The 18,932-nt window shown below is 35.5% G+C and overlaps 1 protein-coding gene across 2 annotated transcripts in view; it reads right to left on the bottom strand.

Annotated features, from left to right (window-relative positions):
• The window catches only part of WASHC4 (WASH complex subunit 4), a 60,795-nt gene continuing 41,863 nt past the window's right edge, over window positions 1–18,932 (bottom strand). The window contains exons 25-33 of one of the 2 annotated variants that reach the window (XM_032836489.1): window positions 18,318–18,452; window positions 16,560–16,668; window positions 12,200–12,266; window positions 11,651–11,737; window positions 7,098–7,245; window positions 4,935–5,031; window positions 4,220–4,416; window positions 3,655–3,751; window positions 1–1,518 (exon numbers count right to left, since the gene is read on the bottom strand). In XM_032836489.1, the coding sequence (XP_032692380.1) occupies window positions 1,451–1,518; window positions 3,655–3,751; window positions 4,220–4,416; window positions 4,935–5,031; window positions 7,098–7,245; window positions 11,651–11,737; window positions 12,200–12,266; window positions 16,560–16,668; window positions 18,318–18,452 (1,005 nt within the window). In that variant the 3' untranslated portion in view covers window positions 1–1,450. The remainder of the gene's footprint in view (window positions 1,519–3,654; window positions 3,752–4,219; window positions 4,417–4,934; window positions 5,032–7,097; window positions 7,246–11,650; window positions 11,738–12,199; window positions 12,267–16,559; window positions 16,669–18,317; window positions 18,453–18,932) is intronic. The other variant, XM_032836490.1, reaches the window with a different exon arrangement.

Below are 18,932 nucleotides of genomic sequence, written 5' to 3'. Positions count from 1 at the left end.
TTAGAAATATTAAATGCCTTTAATCCATCCATTGTACAGAATTCTGTTAAATCATGTTTACATAATAAACAAAAAACATTTCCTACCTATTCTGTTTCTTCTGACTCAGAACAGTGAAAGTGTTTATCTTGGGCTGGGAAAGCTACCCTGCCAGTAACCAATTAATACAGATAGGGCACTGTACACCTATTCCAAAAGCTGGAAATCAAATGCTAGAATCTTGCAGGATATACCCGAAGAAATGCTTAACAGGCAAGTGCAATGGAAAAATCAAGTTTTCCCAAATGATGTTAGTATTATGTGTACTTTGTTTCCATTCTGAAAGTATCACTGTATCATATTAAAAGATTATAGGTCATGATTAACCATATAATTATTAACTGATGTAATCTTTACAAAAATAAAGCTAGTAGCCTGCCAGGAACTAAATTTATTCAAAATCTTACTGTACTTTTTAAATCAGTAAATTATTTAATTTATTAGAACTTTATTATCACAGTGGTAATTTTTTAAAAGCCTGCACAGTGCTTAATCTGGTATCTTAGATTATGCTTGGTTTAAAGAAAAAGTCTGCCCAAACCATCACCAAGATTTCAATTCAACCTAATGTAGAAGAAACCTGAGTTTGGATGTAGAAATAAAAATCCATATAATTCTCTCTGATATCATATGTAGTGCCTTCAACCAAAATTGAAGCTTCAAGCAGGACTCTATGGCTTTCTCTGAATTTTCTTTCATTTTGAGTATTAAGTAAATCTTCAATTTAAAGCAGTTGTTGGAGGTTACCTGTTCTTAAAGCGATGTAAACTAGTTATAAAATGTCTTATTAAAAGACAATAACAGCTCTTATAAGTCACATGAAATTAACAATGAATCAACTTTACACTGTACACTGAAGGTACATAACATACTTGTGCCTCACCTCTACTATCAAAACCATCTTTAAATATTCCAGCTGTAAGAATATTGGTATGTCTGCTTCATAAATTTCAGACTTCATTCATTTTGTTTAAACATGTATTTGCTGGCTATACATAGTGTATGCATTGAATTTCCAATTACTAAGACAAAAATTGATCCAAGACCTATGCAAATACAAATGAAAAACCTTCACACAGATTACAAGAGATCTGAGGCAGCCGTTCAGGAATGCAGAGTGGCCCTTCCATGGCTTCACTTCAGATAAACCTCCACAGGCACATCTGCCAGCCTAAAGTCCAGGAAAAAATCGCATTTAAAACCTCATTCTCCACTTGTGAAATGTAAAGAGAGCCTTTGGAAGAAGGATAGACTTAACTTTGGAGAACTGCTTTAAAGAGTTGCAACATCCACCGATTACCAGAGATGCTGCCCAGGAAACACTTCTTCATTAACTCATTAACATCATTTCACCCGTAACAGTACTGACACGATCCTGATGATCTCAGACGGGCAACACATACCATCAGTATCATTTCACAACAGGATCTGCAGACACAGTGCTCTCGGACAGGTCTCCATTGCTTGTTTTTGTCTCTTCTGGAAGCATGGATAAAAATAACAACAGACAGATTTATGTTTATTTTTTTAAATGAATTAAGCAAAAATTGAGAAGGACTGCATTGCTAAATTTCAAATTAAGAAAATGGGCACCTACCAAATAGTTCCCTAACAGTAGTTCCCTAAAGTATATTGAGTTATTTACCTTAATTTTTTAGAAATCTAAGCTAACTATTGCAAATGTAATATTCTGACCAGTACTTACTAAGGGTACAGAATTGTGAGAAATCACAACTGCCTCCGGGGTGGAGTCTCACACACATCTGAAGGCATGCTGCCTCTTGGCTGGTTCCCCCAGTCAGGCCAACAAATCACTATTACAGTGCACTGCTGTTACTGATAGAAACACTGCTACAAATTCACATATAAAATTGTCCAGAATAGGGGCGCCTGGGTGGCTCAGTGTAAAGCCTCTGCCTTTGGCTCAGGTCATGATCCCAAGGTCCTGGGATAAGGCCCTGCATCGGGCTCTCTGCTCAGCGGGGAGCCTGCTTCCTACCCCCTCTCTCTCTCTACCTGCCTGCCTCTCTGCCTACTTGTGATCTCCGTCTGTCAAATAAGTAAATAACAAAAAAAAAATTGTCCAGAATAAATAACTTTCCATTTGGGTTTATAGTTTATTTTTTAAAGCAGGTTTTTACAATAATTACATAAAATGAACTCCTGGGTTTTTTTGTGCAAAATGTCACATGCATATACTTCATTAACAGAGGAAAACTATCTCATGTCTCCTGCAGCTCTGAGTACACATCTGAGCAACTTTAGCTAAGACAGAGTCCTAAAACAGAAGAGCCCAAACATATGGGTGAAATGCATCAACCAGGATCACAGACTTCATTAAAAAGAGTCCAAAGCAAGGAGTTCCACGGAGACGCAAAGGTTTGTCTTGATGCCTGAGGCCTGAAAGGAAGGATCTAAGCCGTCTGCAGGGTCTTCCCAGTAAGCTCAGCTGGAGACAAGCTTCTGGCAGGAAAACACCTAAGCAGAACCTAAGCAATAACTGACTTTCCTCAAAATTTAGATCAAGCTCACTCAAATTCTTCCAATTTACCTTAGCTTTAGAAAATGACCTATTCATGTAAGAAATACTGAACATCTTCCAGGTACCAGCATGAAATCACTTTCAAGCACATGATTATTACTTAGTCTAGACTCCAAAAATGCTTGCATATCCAAATTATTAACATAATATTTAATTTATGCAACATTATCAGGGAATACGTTAATTGATATAAGTGGTCTACCCAAGAGAATCACCTCTATTTAGTGTAAAATATATACATATCTTAAAATTTAACAAAATAAGATTAATAAAGCATTTTATGAAATACTAAGTTTTACGCCTTGATTTATGAAATACAAGAGAACAGGAAAAAGGGCAAACATGAAAACTCAACTCAGTTGCTGTACTTAGTTTTGAGCTTCCAAGCAAAGAGGAAAACCTAAGTTAAATAATTTCTGGAACAGAAAAGAAGAAATATCCATTCTTCAGGGAAGACAACTGTTCCTAAATTTTTTATCTGAGAGAAATGTATCATGTGAGTCCTTAAGTATGAAATAAGCAATTTACATCATCCTACAAAGAATACAATGGGTAGGATCCTTTCTGTAACGACCCAGTTCATGGATATGACAATCAGTTATCAGGACTACACTGCGCTCTGATTCTGGCTATGGTGGAGGGCGGGAGGCCTTGAACCACGACACTACACAGAGCCCCAAGTGCTTTACTACCTCCTCAGTCACCTGTCCCGTCTCATTCAGTCTGTGTCTAGTTATCAACAGCTCTGCCTTCAGAAAACACTTAGTGTTCCGCCTAATCGGTTCCTTCTTGTCAGCCACAAGTTGAAGGGTGAAAGAAAATCTAAACTTGCTAAATTTTATTTAAATTAAGAAAAGATGAAAATGAATAAAAAGTTACCCCAGAATGAAATGTAAAAACAATGTAAATTTCTTGTTGGTTTCACAAATTATCCATGTAGGCTGTACTTTTATTTTTTTTAAGGTATTTCTTATTTTCCAAAAAGAAAAGGAAGCTGGGATTCTGACTACCACATTTGTGGCTATTATTAAAGAAAGATTTACTGCCTTTCCAAATTTAAGCCACTCACTGACCTTTCTCTTTCTTTTCTTGGTTTTCTTCAGCTGCAGTCTTGTCTGCTCTGAAGAAAATTCTTGCACTGCTCAGTGAAAAATAGAGCAATTCAAATTCCTAAATAAATTAAAAAAAAAGTAAAATAAAAGCTGAAAACATTATAGCAAAATATTAAAATTATTAGAGATCTATATAACTTCTAAAGAGCTTTAGTATAAATCATAAATACAGAAACTGAGCTGGGGCGCCTGGGTGGCTCAGTTGGTTAAGCGGCTGCATTCGGCTCAGGTCATGGTCTCTGGGTCTGGCACAGACCCCCAGGTCAGGCTCCCTGCTCAGCAGGGAGTCTGTTTCTCCCTCCCTCCCCCTGGCTCCTACTCTCTTTCTCTCAAATAAAATATTAAAAAAAGAAAGAAAAAGAAACTCAATGAAGTAATCCCATCCATTTTTAATATGGAATCAAATGGCTTCCAAATGCCATTTTTTAAAAAATATAATTACCACTATTCATCTCATTTGTTTAAAAGGGGGTTTAGGATTTGTTTTTTCAGCTATCAAGCAGATTTGACTATTACTCTCCTCTACCTGTAGACAGACATCCAGGCGCTTCTGAGTGAGATTCATGGTCTGTAGTAGTTTTTCATCTTGACTAGCTGACTGCACATTCTGTTGCTTAGCAACTGCTCTTATCTCCTTTAGGTACTTCTCTCTAACAGACTGGAACCAGTGAAGTGAGTCAAATTCCTGGTACTGATCCAAAAGCTTCAATATGTAAGCCACACCTAAGTGATTAGCAAAACCAAAGCTAAATTATAAAGAGTTCAAAAGTTGTATTCTACTCCTTTAAAGAAAAAAAAGATACCAAAGTATAAAGAACTAAAAATAAGCCAATCAAGGAAAAAAAAAAACAAAACAAAACAGGCTATGAAGATCACTTAGAGAGAACATGGATGGAAGGTTGGGGAAAGACTTCCATTGCTAAATACCAGCAGCTGAGGAAGCTACAGGGAAACTCAACACAAGATGAGAAAACTCTTAAAACCACCACAACGACACAGTCTAAATATTAGGTCCAACAGACTAAGTGATTAGCAATACCAAGGGGGAATGAATGATAGTTATAAAATAATGGAAAACAAGTACTACTAATCAGATGACCCAGTTAAAAAATAAAGAGTAAACACTGCTCAGGAAAAACAAATCTACAAAGGGCACACAGTCTTATTAAGCAAGTGTTTCTAAAAATCCATTATAATAGGTGACCATAAAATTAATGGAAAAACAATTCCATTAAGCTTACCCATGGCAAAGCCATCATCAGTAAAAGCAGCTCCAATTTTATTTTTTTTATTCAATTTCTCCTTGCAGCTAATGGAATGCTCTACAAAGTTGAGGGTCTGAAAAGATATATTAGAGAAACAACTGTGCTGGAGTATCTTCAGAATTTAGTTCTTAAAACAGACATTTCAAAAATTATAAACAGGATCTTTTCTAGGTCCCTGTCCTTTTGATTTTAGACATCTTCCTCATATAAAGAGACTCCCGGGAGATCACAATCTGTACCAGTATCTTTCAATGGCTCTTTAACAAGCACTGCCCTAATCACCAATCACCACATACCCCAAGCACGGTGTCCCATATATGAGGACATTGAGGTTTAAGAGGCTGAGTAATTTGTCCAAAGTCATACTTTAAGTGAAAGCTGGAGCCACTTCATTCTAAATACTATTTATCATACTCTTTATGGTTAAAAAGAATTAGTAGTCATTTGGATAAATGAATTCCCCCCAAAAATGCTTCCCTAAAAATTCAACTCCTACAAAATGCCATCAAAGAGTCCATACTCTAGAGCCACTTTCTCATCAATGAGAGAAATACTGTGTATCTGTATTGTCCAACACAATAAGCCACTAGCCATATATGGTCACTGAGTGCTTGAAATATGGCTAGCAAAACAGAGGAACTAGATTTTTTTTATTTTATAAAATTCGAATTAATTTAAGTAGCCATTTGTGGCTATACAAGGATAGCACAGCTCTAGAAGGGAAAAGAGACATGTTCAGGAATCACTGTGATGCACTGTGAAAGATACTATACTAGCCTGTGCTGGAAACTTAGTATCCAGTCTCAGGTTTTTTGCCTGAGAAACTCACTGGGAAATTAATTAGATTCGTGAAATCTCTACCAACTATTACTTAAATCTTTTTGGGGTAGCTCACTGATGTTTGTCTTTCTTCTGGAATCAGATGACAAACTCAAGCACAAGCACTGTGTCCTGTACATCCCTGTAGTGCTGTCCACCCACCCGTCGCTGATGGGCTCGGACAGCGGCCCGGCAACACTCCACTCCTCCATTAACGCATCTGCTGTTTACTATGGTTTCAGTACACCGTCCTTCAACTTCAAGAAATCTAATGACAAGTCACCCTAAGTTAACTACACTGTTATAAAAGCATAACCAAGACAGATTGGCCTCCGGTTTGACACTATTTTAGGATGAAAAGATAATATTTGCTACATCACAATTACAACACATAATTATGATAAAGCATTAACAATTATGCTAGAGCATGAACAATAAACATATTACAAAAGAGTAGAAAAGAACATTTACAAAGAAAAAAGCAGTCCACAGACCATCGACTGCTTTCAAAGGACAAAAATGATAGTAATATGTAAGAAACTACGTTAACAAGTCAGGCAGCAATATGAAAATTTATTACTCTTGATCAAAGTAGATGTAATCAAAAGTTACATTTGTCTAGTGATATTTAGATTTTAGAGCTACCCATTTACAAATTTTTTAAAAAACAGTTTCATTATAGAAATCTTTAGGGAAACATAACTCTTACTGCTAGTATGCCGCTCTAATCTCTTGACTCCATTTTCCCCATTGCAACAACTCTACGATGTGATTTGGAGTAACCTGAGCTGTACTTAGACGGCAACTATATAGAATTAGAGCAGTGCACACTATTATACTATGAAGCAGCACTTAAAATTTCATCTAAATGTTAGTATTTACTACTGTATAGAAAGAACTTGTCCTTAAACAGTAATACTTTTAAGAGATGTGTGAGAAATAACTTCATATTTTAACAATTAGAAATAAGTCTGCGTTCATCACTTAAAATGATTACATAGTATAATCAGCCCAAAGATATTATGGTGTGTGTGTGTATGTATATATATATACACATATGTGTGTGTGTGTGTGTGTGTGTGTGTGTATGTAAACTGGCGTACACTCAATTTAAATAACACTAAATTTTTCCAGCAGTTACCAACAAAAATCCATCTCAACTGTAAAATAAGTTTCATTCTACATAGCTAGTTAAGTAAAATTCCTAGGCCGCATTCACTGAGATCACATTTAAGTAACAAAGTCTATATGCATTTCCTGCTATAAAGAAACTGGATCTATTTTCTAACTTAAAAAAAAAAAATCACTAAAAATACTCACCAGAGGGGGAACAATGATATAGAAATTTCGAAGATGTATATTCTTTGGCCTTCGAAATTCCGGAGCAAAAACATCTACAAGCATTTTGAAATACTCCGTGCCTTCAGCAGAATTTCGTGTGTGATCACTGAGGACTGAATCCAAATGCCTAAAATACAAAAAACATTATTTACTGGTTCCTTTCTCAAAAAGAAGATATGGCTGGCTGGCTGGCTGGCTGGCTATCTATCCATCTATCTGGCGAGAGACACAGAGAGAGCACGTATACAAATGCGCAAGGGTGGGGAGGTGGGACAGAGGGACGAGAGAATCTTAAGCAGGCTCCACACCCAGCACAGAGCTTGACATGGGGGATGCAATCTCATAACCCTGAGATCATGACTTGAGCCGAAATCAAGAGTCAGACCAAATGAACCACCCAGATGCCTCAAGTCTCCCAATTCTTGATTTCGGCTCAGGTCATGGTATCTCAGGGCTGTGAGATCCAGCTCCACACCTCAGGCCCCATGCTCAGCAGGGAGTCTGCTTGAGATTCTCTTCCTCTCCCACTGCTCTTCCCCCCAACCCACACATGCATGTGCACTCTTTCTCTCTCTCTCAAATAAATAAATCTTAAGGAAAAAAAAAAAAAGAGTCAGACATTTAACCAACTGAGCCACCCAGGTGTCCCGAAAAGGTATGGCTTTTTAAATCCATCTCTTACCATCTTAGATGAGAATGCTCAAAAGTATAAAACATTATCAAAGACATTTTTAAGTCAGTTTCCTTGGAGTTCAGAATGAATTCATTTTCATATAAAAAAAAAAGCTGATTGCTATTGCTTATTAACTTAGTCCCTAAAATAAAATACGTAGGGCATCTTAGAACTTAAATAGTTTTGTATTTCTTCTTCCCACAGTAAGTCCTATAGAATTCCATTTCATTGTAAATAAATTCCTCTTCATTTTAAGTGTCTTCACTAACACTTCATCTGTACCTCCCTACCTCAACTGGAACCTGGCCCCTTTTCAAGAACTTAGCTTCCCACTTAACGTTCAGAATGATTAGCTGCTTTTTCTCCTTCATCCATCATTTATACCTACCACCACTTTCAAATTATTCCCCTACCACCAAAAGGTAGAAATCTCTCCTTTGAGACTCACACGATCATCCCATTTTATCCAACTACCTAACTACTCCTTCCTGAAAGCAGGCATCTACTAATTAACCTTTTAAACCACTTCCCTACCTTTCTTTATCTTAGACTACGATAAGTATTTTTGTTCTCCATTATTCTGGAAGGCTTCATTGTCCATTTAGATACTCGACTCATGATCATAATCCCACAACTTCTTGACTTCACCTGCCACGCACTCTCCTTCACGCGATGTCAGTCTTCCATTCCTTTGTATGGATCTGGACCTTGCTATTACCAGACAGCTTTACCCTACAGATCTTTTTTTTTTTTTTTTTAAATGAGAATTCAGTAATATTAATTTATATATTTAAATTTCTTTTCAGTGTTCCAGAATTCATTGTTTATATACCACACCCAGTGCTCCATGCAATACATGGCCTCCTTAATACCCACTGCCAGGCTCACCCATACCCCTACCCCCTTCCCTCCAAAACCCTCAGTTTCTCAGAGTCCACAGTCTCTCATGCTTTGTCTCCCTCTCTGATTTCCCCCAACTCACTTCTCCTCTCCATCTCCCCATGTCCTCAGTGTTATTCCTTATGCTCCACAAGTAAGTGAAACCATATGATACTTGACTTTCTCTGCTTGACTTATTTCAATCACCATAATCTCCTCCAGTCCCATCCATGTTGACACAAAAGTTGGATATTCATCCTTTCTGATGGAGGCATAATACTCCATTATGTATATGGACTATATCTTCTTTATCCATTCATCTATTGAAGGGCATCTTGGCTCTTTCCAATTTGCTGCTATGAACACTGGGGTACAGATGGCCCTTCTTTTCACTACATCAGTATCTTTGGGGTAAATACCCAGTAGTGCAATTGCAGGGTTATAGGGAAGCTCTATTTTTAATTTCTTAAGGAATCTCCACATTGTTTTCCAAAGTGGCTTTACCAACTTGCATTCCCAACAGTGTAAGTGCCCTAGAGATCTTAAGACAATATCCCACCTCTCTGACCTCTTGCAACTGCTTCAAAAATATTTTTAAAAGGTCATCAATTTTTAAATGAATGACATCATTTAATAAGAGAAAACAGTCTGATTTTCTTCTTTGACATACAAGCCACAAACTAATAATTTCAGGACACAGGACTTTAAATATATTATTAACTGTACATGACTTATTTAATTTGGCAAAAAACTAAGTTATCTAATAGACTATTTCAAACCAAATCTTGTGCTGGGGCCTTATTCTCATAAATATGGACACACTTTTTCCATTTCTTTTCATTTAAAAACGTTTTAGGCCTACTGAAAAGTTAAAATATAGTGTACTAGACACCTATTTACCCCTCACCTAGATTCACAATTTAACACCTGTCACATTTTCTTTTGCCCAAAACATTTCAAGTTGGCAGATTTCATGTCATTAAGCCCACAAATGTCTTAATATGAATCTGTTAAAAACCAAGACATTTTCTTACAAAGCCACAATGTATCATTACATCCCAAAGTAAAATACAGTATTACCTAATGTACACAAACTGCAACTTCCCCAATTATCCCCCAAATGTTCTTTTTTTTTTCCTAAGATATGACTAAGGATTACCCACTGCATTTGGTCGTCTGGTCTCTTTAGTTTCTTAATCTAGAAGAGTCTCTTGGCTTTTTTTGTCCTTTATGACGTGATATTTTTTAAGAGTCCAGGCCAGGTGTTTCATAGAATACCCCACACTCTGAATGTCTCAGATGGTCTCCTCATAATAAATTCAGAGTAAACCTTTCTGGCAAGAACACAACATAGGAGCTTGCTATTACACTCATTAGGAGGCTCCATAATACCAGTGTGTCTTGTTAACTGGTGATACCATGTTTGATCGCTTGGCGCAATACATCAATCTCTCTAAAGATAGTTTTCCCTTTTGTGGTTGGTTATTAAGCAATTTGTGGGATAATCTTCTGATAGTGAACGAATACTCTGTTCTCCTACACTGTTTCATTGATGATTTTTATCTGGTTTCAAGCATTATAGTGGTGGTTGCAAAACAATGACTTCTCCCTAGATTTTCTCATCCCTTCTGCACCTATTAGCTGGCATTCTTCTGTAAAAAAACGAACTTTTTTACAAAAAGTTCTGCTCTTCACCTTTCTTACTACCACTAGGGCTCATGATTTTTTTATACAATGTATTATAATCAATTTCTATCATTTTTTTATTAGCTTATTTTTTGAGAGACAGCATGCAAGTGCACAAGTCGGGGAGAGGCAGAGGAAGAGAGAGAATCTTACACAGACTCTCCACTGAGCTCAGACCCTGACAAGGGGCTCGATCCCACAACCCTGAGATCATAACTTGAGTCAAGAGTTGGACATTCAACTGACTAAATCACCCAGGCACCCCTGCCATTATTCTTTTTGAGATTCAAACTGTCTCCACTTTGTCCAGGGGTGCCCTTTCCTGCCTGAGTCAAAAAACTGTTACAATTATTAATAATGAAATTTACAGTTTTCTAAATAATTTCTTAACAATTCTACATGCCTCTCTCAACTTTTAAATTGAGTTCCAAACTCACTACTCAAGTGTGTAGGTCTGCACTGTCCAATAAGATAGCCATCAGTTATTTACATTTAAATGAAATAAAATTTTAAATTCAGCTCCCTCATCCCATTAGCCCCATTTCAAGTGTTCAATAGCTATATGTGGTAGTGGCTACTGTACTGGACAACACTACTCTAGATTACATGAAATGAAGGACTGGTATTCTAGAACTGTGCTGGCAAACAAATATAAAAAAAGTTCAACAGTGAAATGAATTTTATTAATGAGATATTTGCCTTTTTTTTTTTTTTTACACTAAATCCCCAAAATTAGTTATATACTTTATACTTCAACACAGTTCGATTTGGACTAGTCACATTTCAGGTGCTCAATAGCCACAGTGGCTAGAGGCTACCATATTACCATGTTCTAGAAGATTCCTTTTTAATGAAGTTGGAAAAATCTCATAATACTGTAGTCTTAAAAAAATTGTATCTCATAAACTGAGACCATAACTTGTATAATAAAAACACAAAAATATAAGTATATGTATATTACTGTCTAATCTTCCCTTTAAAATGTTTTTATTATAAAAATATACTTTTTAGGGGCACCTGAGTGGCTCAGTGGGTTAAGCCTCTGCCTTCAGCTCGGGTCATGATCTCAGGGTCCTGGGATCAAGCCCTGCATCCGGGCTCTCTGCTCAGCGGGAAGCCTGCTTTCCCCCACCCCACCTGCCTCTGCTGCTTGTGATCTCTGTCAAATAAATAAATAAAATCTTAAAAAAATATATATATATGTGTGTATATATATATATATATACATATATATATATATATATATATATACTTTTTAAATCTCCAAATTCAGATTATTTCAAAATTAGAGTACCTTGCTGCTTTTAATGTTTCTTCTGCAAGACCTTCTTCTTTCACTAATTCTTCAAAATTTACAATATCTTCGAGATCAGGCACAAATCTAAGAATTTGGGAAATAATTTTATTAAGTTAAATATGTACAACTGACATAGATATGAAAGTGGTATTGTAAGACTCTAAATTTTTCAACCATATATTTGGAAAGAACTTTCCATTTTAGTTATATTATTAATATAACCAATTTAATTCCAAAATTGACTTTCAGATATGAATAACCAAATTTTAATCCTTAAAGTCATGTAATCTTTAGAACCATTCAGAAACTGTACTGATAAGTTAACCATGACTTTAAGAGAAATAAAGATTTTCAAGGATCTGCTATAGTCTTAAAATTCAAGAAAAAAATTTAACCAGTAGAATTAATGGTTTTCTCCCATATTTTAAATCAAAATATATCAATAAGAAAAACTTCTTCACAATATCATCCACAATAAAGATAAATTAAAGGACATAAAATTTTTATATGGCATAAGCAAGGCAAAAGTGATGTTTGCATCCATACCTAATGGCATTGCTGCTACAGTGAAGGCCGCCAGATCTTATCATCCGTATATAGCCCATAGCATTACCTTAAAAATGACACACACATACAAAACAGATATTTATACAAATAATTCTAAACTCCAAAAGTCAGGAATACAGTCATTCATAGCATGGCTTTACCACTCTTAAGTACCAAAGGATTCTTGTCTGTTTTACTTTAGTTCTTACTCTATAAAAGTAAAACTTACATTATTTGTGTGCCTAAAATATAAATACATATACTTAAACACAGCTATGTCAAAAATTATATGTGAATGACATCTGATGAACAAATTCATTAAATGTTGACTACTTTTTTAAAAAACAAATAGGGGCGCCTGGGTGGCTCGGTGGGTTAGGCCTCTGCCTTCGGCTCGGGTCATGATCTCGGGATCCTGGGATCAAGCCCCACAATGGGCTCTCTGCTCAGCAGGGAGCCTGCTTGCCCTTCTCTCTCTGCCTGCCTCTCTGCCTACTAGTGATCTGTCTGTCAAATAAATAAATAAATAAATAAAATCTTTAAAAAAAAAAGTCAAATAATTTGAAATTTCTATGTCAATAATTTCTTCCTCATCACATTGAGTGCCTCCCTCTCTCTTTCCTCCCTTGCCACCCCCATACATGCAAAGGGAAATGATATCAAGAAATCTTGATGCTTCCAAATTATATCTCCAAGCTTGGACTACTCCTCCAGGTTTTTTGATCCAATGCCTATGCCCACATGACTAAGAAGAATTTTTAATTTAATATGTTTAAGTCAAAATCACCCTGTTATATTTCCTATCTCAGAAACTGACATTTCCATCCTTTCAACTGCTCAGGCAAAATGTCCTGAAGTCATTCCTGACTCCTTTCTTTCTTTCATACTTCATATCTAATCAATGGGCAAATTATAATAGGTCTACTTTCAGAACGTTCATAGCTATGACCTTATTCCAAAGCACCACATCTCTTGCTTACACCTCTGTAATATGCAAAGACTCCCTGACTTCCCTCCTTCTACCTTTAGCATCCTGCTTCCTAATCCCTTATGTACATAGCAGCAGTGCTGGTGGTTCTTTTCAAACTAAGCTGGAACATATCCTTTCTTTTCTGAAAACTCTACAATGGCTTTCCATCTCTATAAAATTCAAATTTCTTATGTGGTCAACAAAGCCCTGTGTGATCCTGCCCCTTGCTGCTGTTCTGATGTCCTGCCCTACAACTCAGGACTTTACTAACCCTTCCATTTTGGCCCCTATTTCCCAAAAATGCTAAACAGACTCAGGACTTTGGCACTTATTGTCGCCTCTCTCAGATACGCTCTTTCCTTCCCCGAATATGCACATGGCTTATTCCCTGATGTTATTTAGGTCCTGCTCAAGTATCACCTCCTTAGAGCTTTCCCTGAACATCACTGAACAGCAATGTGCAGAACCATTACATCTCCTTACCCAGCAGTTAACACTGACATATTCTGTATCTTTTTTTGTCTCTCCCAACTGGCATGCAAAATCCATGACACAGCTTCTGTTCTCACTGCTCCATCCCTAGAGCCAACATATCCTGGCACATGGTACGAATTCACTAGTACAGTTGACCCTTGGACAACATGGGAGTTAGGGGCGCCAAACCCCCATCCCTGCATAGCTGAAAATCTGCATTTAACTTCTGACTCCCCTAAATTTAACTACTAATAGCCTACAATTAACCAAAAGCTTTAATTAGTGACATAGTCAATTAACACATTTTTTGTATGTTAGGTGTATTATATACTGTGTTTTTATAATAAAACCAAAGAAAATGTTATTAAGAAAATCATAAATCTCCTCATCTGTTTAATTAAGCTCTATAGGGCAGAAATTTTGTTCAGTGCCATATATATCACAAGTACCTAGAAACATTTGTTGTCCTCAATAAATACCTGTAGAATGAATGTGTAGTAATGCCAATAGCATTGTGAGAGCACTCAGAACCCTTTGGCACACAGTAAGTGCTCAATAAATGTTAGTGGTGGGGTGATTATGTCAGCAGGCAGGTTATTAGACTAAGTGACTTTTCCTTTTGCTCCCAACTCTGAGATTTCTTACTCTTTTTCTCAAGATATTTAACAGACTCAAGATATATAACAGACTCAAAAACACATCACTATGCTTTACAAGCATTTCTATTTCTATTTATACTATATTTATATAATTATATTATATATTATATTATATTACAAGAATTTATATTTTCTAAGAAGAGAAGAATTTCTAAGAAGAAGAATTTATATTTTCTAAGAAGAGAATAAAGAATAAAACCCTGGAACAAAGTGAAAAGGATAACATTCACAAAACCCTGGAACAAACTGAAAAGGATAATATTCACGGTATGTTGAATGCATCCTGGTGGCAACTGAGGTGACACTATTTTTTGTGTGTTGGGGGGAATTATTTTGATGTGTACTGTGGGAAAATGACCAGCATAGTAAGCTCATAATTTAAGGACTACTTCTTAAGAAAAAATTATACCTTAAAAAATATAAAAATATTAACTAAGTAATAGTGCAAGCAGTACTCACATGTGGAAAAAAACCTCTGACATTGGTATGCAAGTAAATGAAGTTTTAAGCAACAATGCTTTAGAAAAACAGCTCTTCATCTGAGGCCCATGGACTCTAACTTTAAGCACCTGAACTCTGGTATAATAACATGCAAAACTGTAGGCATAATACATGGTTCTGGGGGAAACCAAACCAGAGTTTTCATCAGATTCTCAAAAAGGGTTAAGATCTATTGCTCCAGAAGTTTATAATCTAATATGACATCAAATGTCTCTATGAAGAAAAGTGTACTTGTGGAATAATACCTCATTATTCAATTGTTTAAAATTTAAAAAAAGGGGCGCCTGGGTGGCTCAGTGGGTTAAAGCCTCTGCCTTCGGCTCAGGTCATGATCCCAGGGCCCTGGGATCGAGCCCCATATCGGGCTCTCTGCTCGGCAGGGAGCCTGCTTCCTCCTCTCTCTCTCTCTGCCTGCCTCTCTGCCTACTTGTGATCTCTGTCAAATAAATAAATAAAATCTTTAAAAAAATAAATAAAATAAAATAAAATTTAAAAAAAACTATAAATGTTAAATTCTCTAAGTTCTTGTACTAATACATAATAGAAATGTCTACTATGTAAACCAATTAAATTATAAAATTTAAGCTAGTGTTCAGTGATTTCACTCCAGAACTAAATCTTTCCAATATCTTCCCCACCAGTAAATTTAAAGCCCTGTGAGAATGAAGGCTATCTCTATTTTCGGCATCTAGAAGAGCATGATTTTACCAAACTGTTATCAATAAGAATTTACCAACTGCTTGAAGTCTGTAACTGTAAAGAATATTAAACACCTTTGGATTTAAGCTAAAAGAACCCTGCTTAAGTCCGAGCAACACTATTTCTCTGAGCTTCTCTTTTTTCATCTTTAAAATGATGATTACATGCCTCTCACTTAGGGTTTTTGTGAGGACATTTCCAGAGATAATGTGTGTGGGAAGCTCAAGTAAGTATAGTTTTGTTAATCTCTGATTACTAAATGTAGTTCCTGCTTTTAAATATGATGTAACACATTTCAGAAAGACACGTTCTACCTGTGAGGCAGGACAGCTCAAATTATATACACATATGAAAGGATGTAACACAGAAAATTATAATATTTAATATTTCATCTTTAATTAAACTGATCCATAAGTAATGTGACTTACTTATATTAATTAACTTTCCATATAAATTATTTTATACCTTTGCACTTAGGCTGTAACTTCAGGGAACCAATTTTTCTTTTCTTTTTTTTTTAAGATTTTAGTTATTTATTTGACAGAGAGAAAGACAGAGAGAGAGCACAAGCAGGGGGAGCAGGCAGAAGGAGAGGGAGAAGCAGGCCCCCCACTGAGCAAGGAGACCCAATGCAGGACTTGATCCCAGGACACTAGGATCATGACCTGAGCTGAAGGCAGATGCTTAACCAACTGAGCCACCAAGGCACCCCAGGAACAAGTTTTTAAAGCCCAAAGCAGTGCCAATGAACAGGGTTAAGTACCTAATAAACAGTTACCGGCTGACTATTATGAGCATGATATTTGAGATAAGTTAAATATATTTTTAATTTAATTGAAGAGATTTTATTCAACATATATTAGTCCACAGTCTATCAATTATTTCTGTACCAATAGTCTAATCATACTTGAAAAACTTCTGGTAAGAACATCACTCTAGTGGGATAAAATTGATCTCAGGCACTCATATATTAAGTTGATTACTTGTATGGGATATTTAAGCAAAAAGATTCTTGGAATTTGTATTTGTATTTCCCAACTCTTTTATAATAACTTACCAATCTGGCTAATGAGTTGCCTGAACTGATCAAGGTAGCTTTGTCCCTCTGGGGTAATTCCAAGTTTTCTGATGCCTCGATTGAATTTTTCTGCTCTTTCAAAAGGATACTAAAGAGATAATTTAAAGATTACCTTTATTAATAAAGACCCCTAAAGCATAAATTGCCTATAAATTCAACCACTAAAATCAACCATGCTAATACCACTTGCTTCTAATTTTTTATTTCCATTGTGCTTAGAAAAAAAATCACTCAAATCTAATGACAAAAAATTTATAGCACAAAAATTACCAATATCCAAGGTCAATATAAATTAAACTTCTTTTTGCCACTAGCTAAGGAAAATAATTATTATTAAAGTCACCAAATTTAAGTTTTGCACCACCATTATTAGTCTCCCAACATCCAACTACTCTAATAGATAGTCAAAAGAAACCAATTCCTCCTAGAAACATTTCTTCAGAGATGTCCAACCAAGTTCCTGTGGGCTGAAGAGGTAGTATATATATAAATACACTCCTTCCCAAATAATACACATTAGCTAAGCTAAAATATCTAGTTGCCATCACCAATAAAAAAAAAGATTTTTCAAGTCTTAGCTGATTAAAAGTTAGGAAATCACTCATTTTATACTAAAAACAAATGGACACAATTCTTAACAAACAGAATGATAATTTCTCTGAATACTAGGAATTTATTCCAATAAAAAGGAGACAAATTCTCCACTGATAACTGTAATCTGTAATTTTATTAGTTATTTTACTAGAAAGTAGTATTTTACTGCTTTGACACTGATGAGAACTACTAGAGGGTTGCAATTAGGTAATGCTTAAGAGTAATTAAAATAGTTCCTTATGTGGCAAATCAAATATAAAACTCATCTAATAAGCATGTTGGTTCTCTATTCGCACGGCTACATGCATCTATACTAGTACCACTCAGATTTCTCTTCATTATTAGAAAACTCAGCCCAGAGGGTGAAGGGAAAAGGGCATTCTTATAAATTATAGATGGGAATATCAACTGGTACAGTGTTTTTAGAGTATGTAGCAACATGTATCAGAATTTCAAATATTCGTATTATATGCCCTAGAAATTTCTCTTCCAGAAATTTACCTTTCAGAATTTTAATAGTCTCCAAATACACTGAGATAAATATGTAAGGATGTTACCTGCAGCACCGTTAATAACACGAAAAAAATAAGAAAAACCTAAATATTTGTCAGTTGTTAAAAAGAATGAGGCAGATCTATATGTAAAAAACTATGATAAGCATATTGTAAAATAATCTGTGTAGTATTACACCATTTTTGTTAGGAAAAAAAGTAGTACATGTAGGGGCAAAGAGCTATGTTTATCACACAGACATCTAGAAGCATCACATCACAATATTAACAGTAACTGCCTCCAGAGAATGAAAGTGAGAGAAAGACAAATGAGGGAGATCATTCAGTTTATGCACTCTATGTTATTTAAATGTTTCAAAGTATGTTTTGCTTCTGCGTTATTTAAAATAAATAAAGTAACACCTGGTTACACTGATCCTTACACTGTAGCCTACAGAGAATGCAAAAAGTAAGAAATTATAAGGGGAAATACAAGAAACTGGGGAGACCATACCTAGGAGACATTATTGTGAAAAATAATTGAAAAAAATGAAAACCCCACTACAGAGTATCATAATGAACTTCAGCATAAACATCTGCTATATACTCAAGGGTTGAATCAAACTACCTTAAAAAGAATATGTGAAAATACCTTATGATCATTTTGGTCCTTGATTTCCCTGAAAAACCGAATATCTTTAATCAACCGAGATTTGATATGTTCATCATACATAAATTGGCTGAATATATAGAACTTCTTTTTCAAAAATTGGTAGGTGAAATTAACCTATAAAATTGAAATACAAGAAATTGGGCAAAGTTAATATAAAAATTAATCTCAAATCAATGTGACTGAATAACTTATCTATAACACTATACGAGTTTTCATAGCCTAATATTTACAAAGTCTAATTCACACTGGAAATAATAAATGAAGTTTTTTTACTGCCCAAGATTACAAAACTTTCTATAAGCTCCCCTTAAATATTTTAACTACACAAAAGGGGGAAAAAAAGGAAAATATTTTCCTACCAGAAATAAGAGTTATAGTGAGAATCAAAAACTCAGATTCAACACTTTAGTTTTTAAGTCATAAATCACCATCAGAAGTTTCTGTTCCTCCATCTGCAAGACTACTTATTACTAATCTACATGTCTAGGATGATAAGATACATGGTGCTCTTTGAACTCTTCTGAAGGAAGACTTTCAATTATTTACCCAGGAATATTCTGAGCACCTCTATGTGCACAGCACAATCTCTCCTCT

The sequence above is a fragment of the Lontra canadensis genome, unplaced genomic scaffold (assembly GCF_010015895.1).
Source record: "Lontra canadensis isolate GAN:19392208 unplaced genomic scaffold, GSC_riverotter_1.0 scaffold93, whole genome shotgun sequence".
In the NCBI taxonomy this organism is placed as follows: domain Eukaryota; kingdom Metazoa; phylum Chordata; class Mammalia; order Carnivora; family Mustelidae; genus Lontra; species Lontra canadensis.
This window is presented reverse-complemented; position numbering and strand designations above follow the sequence as displayed.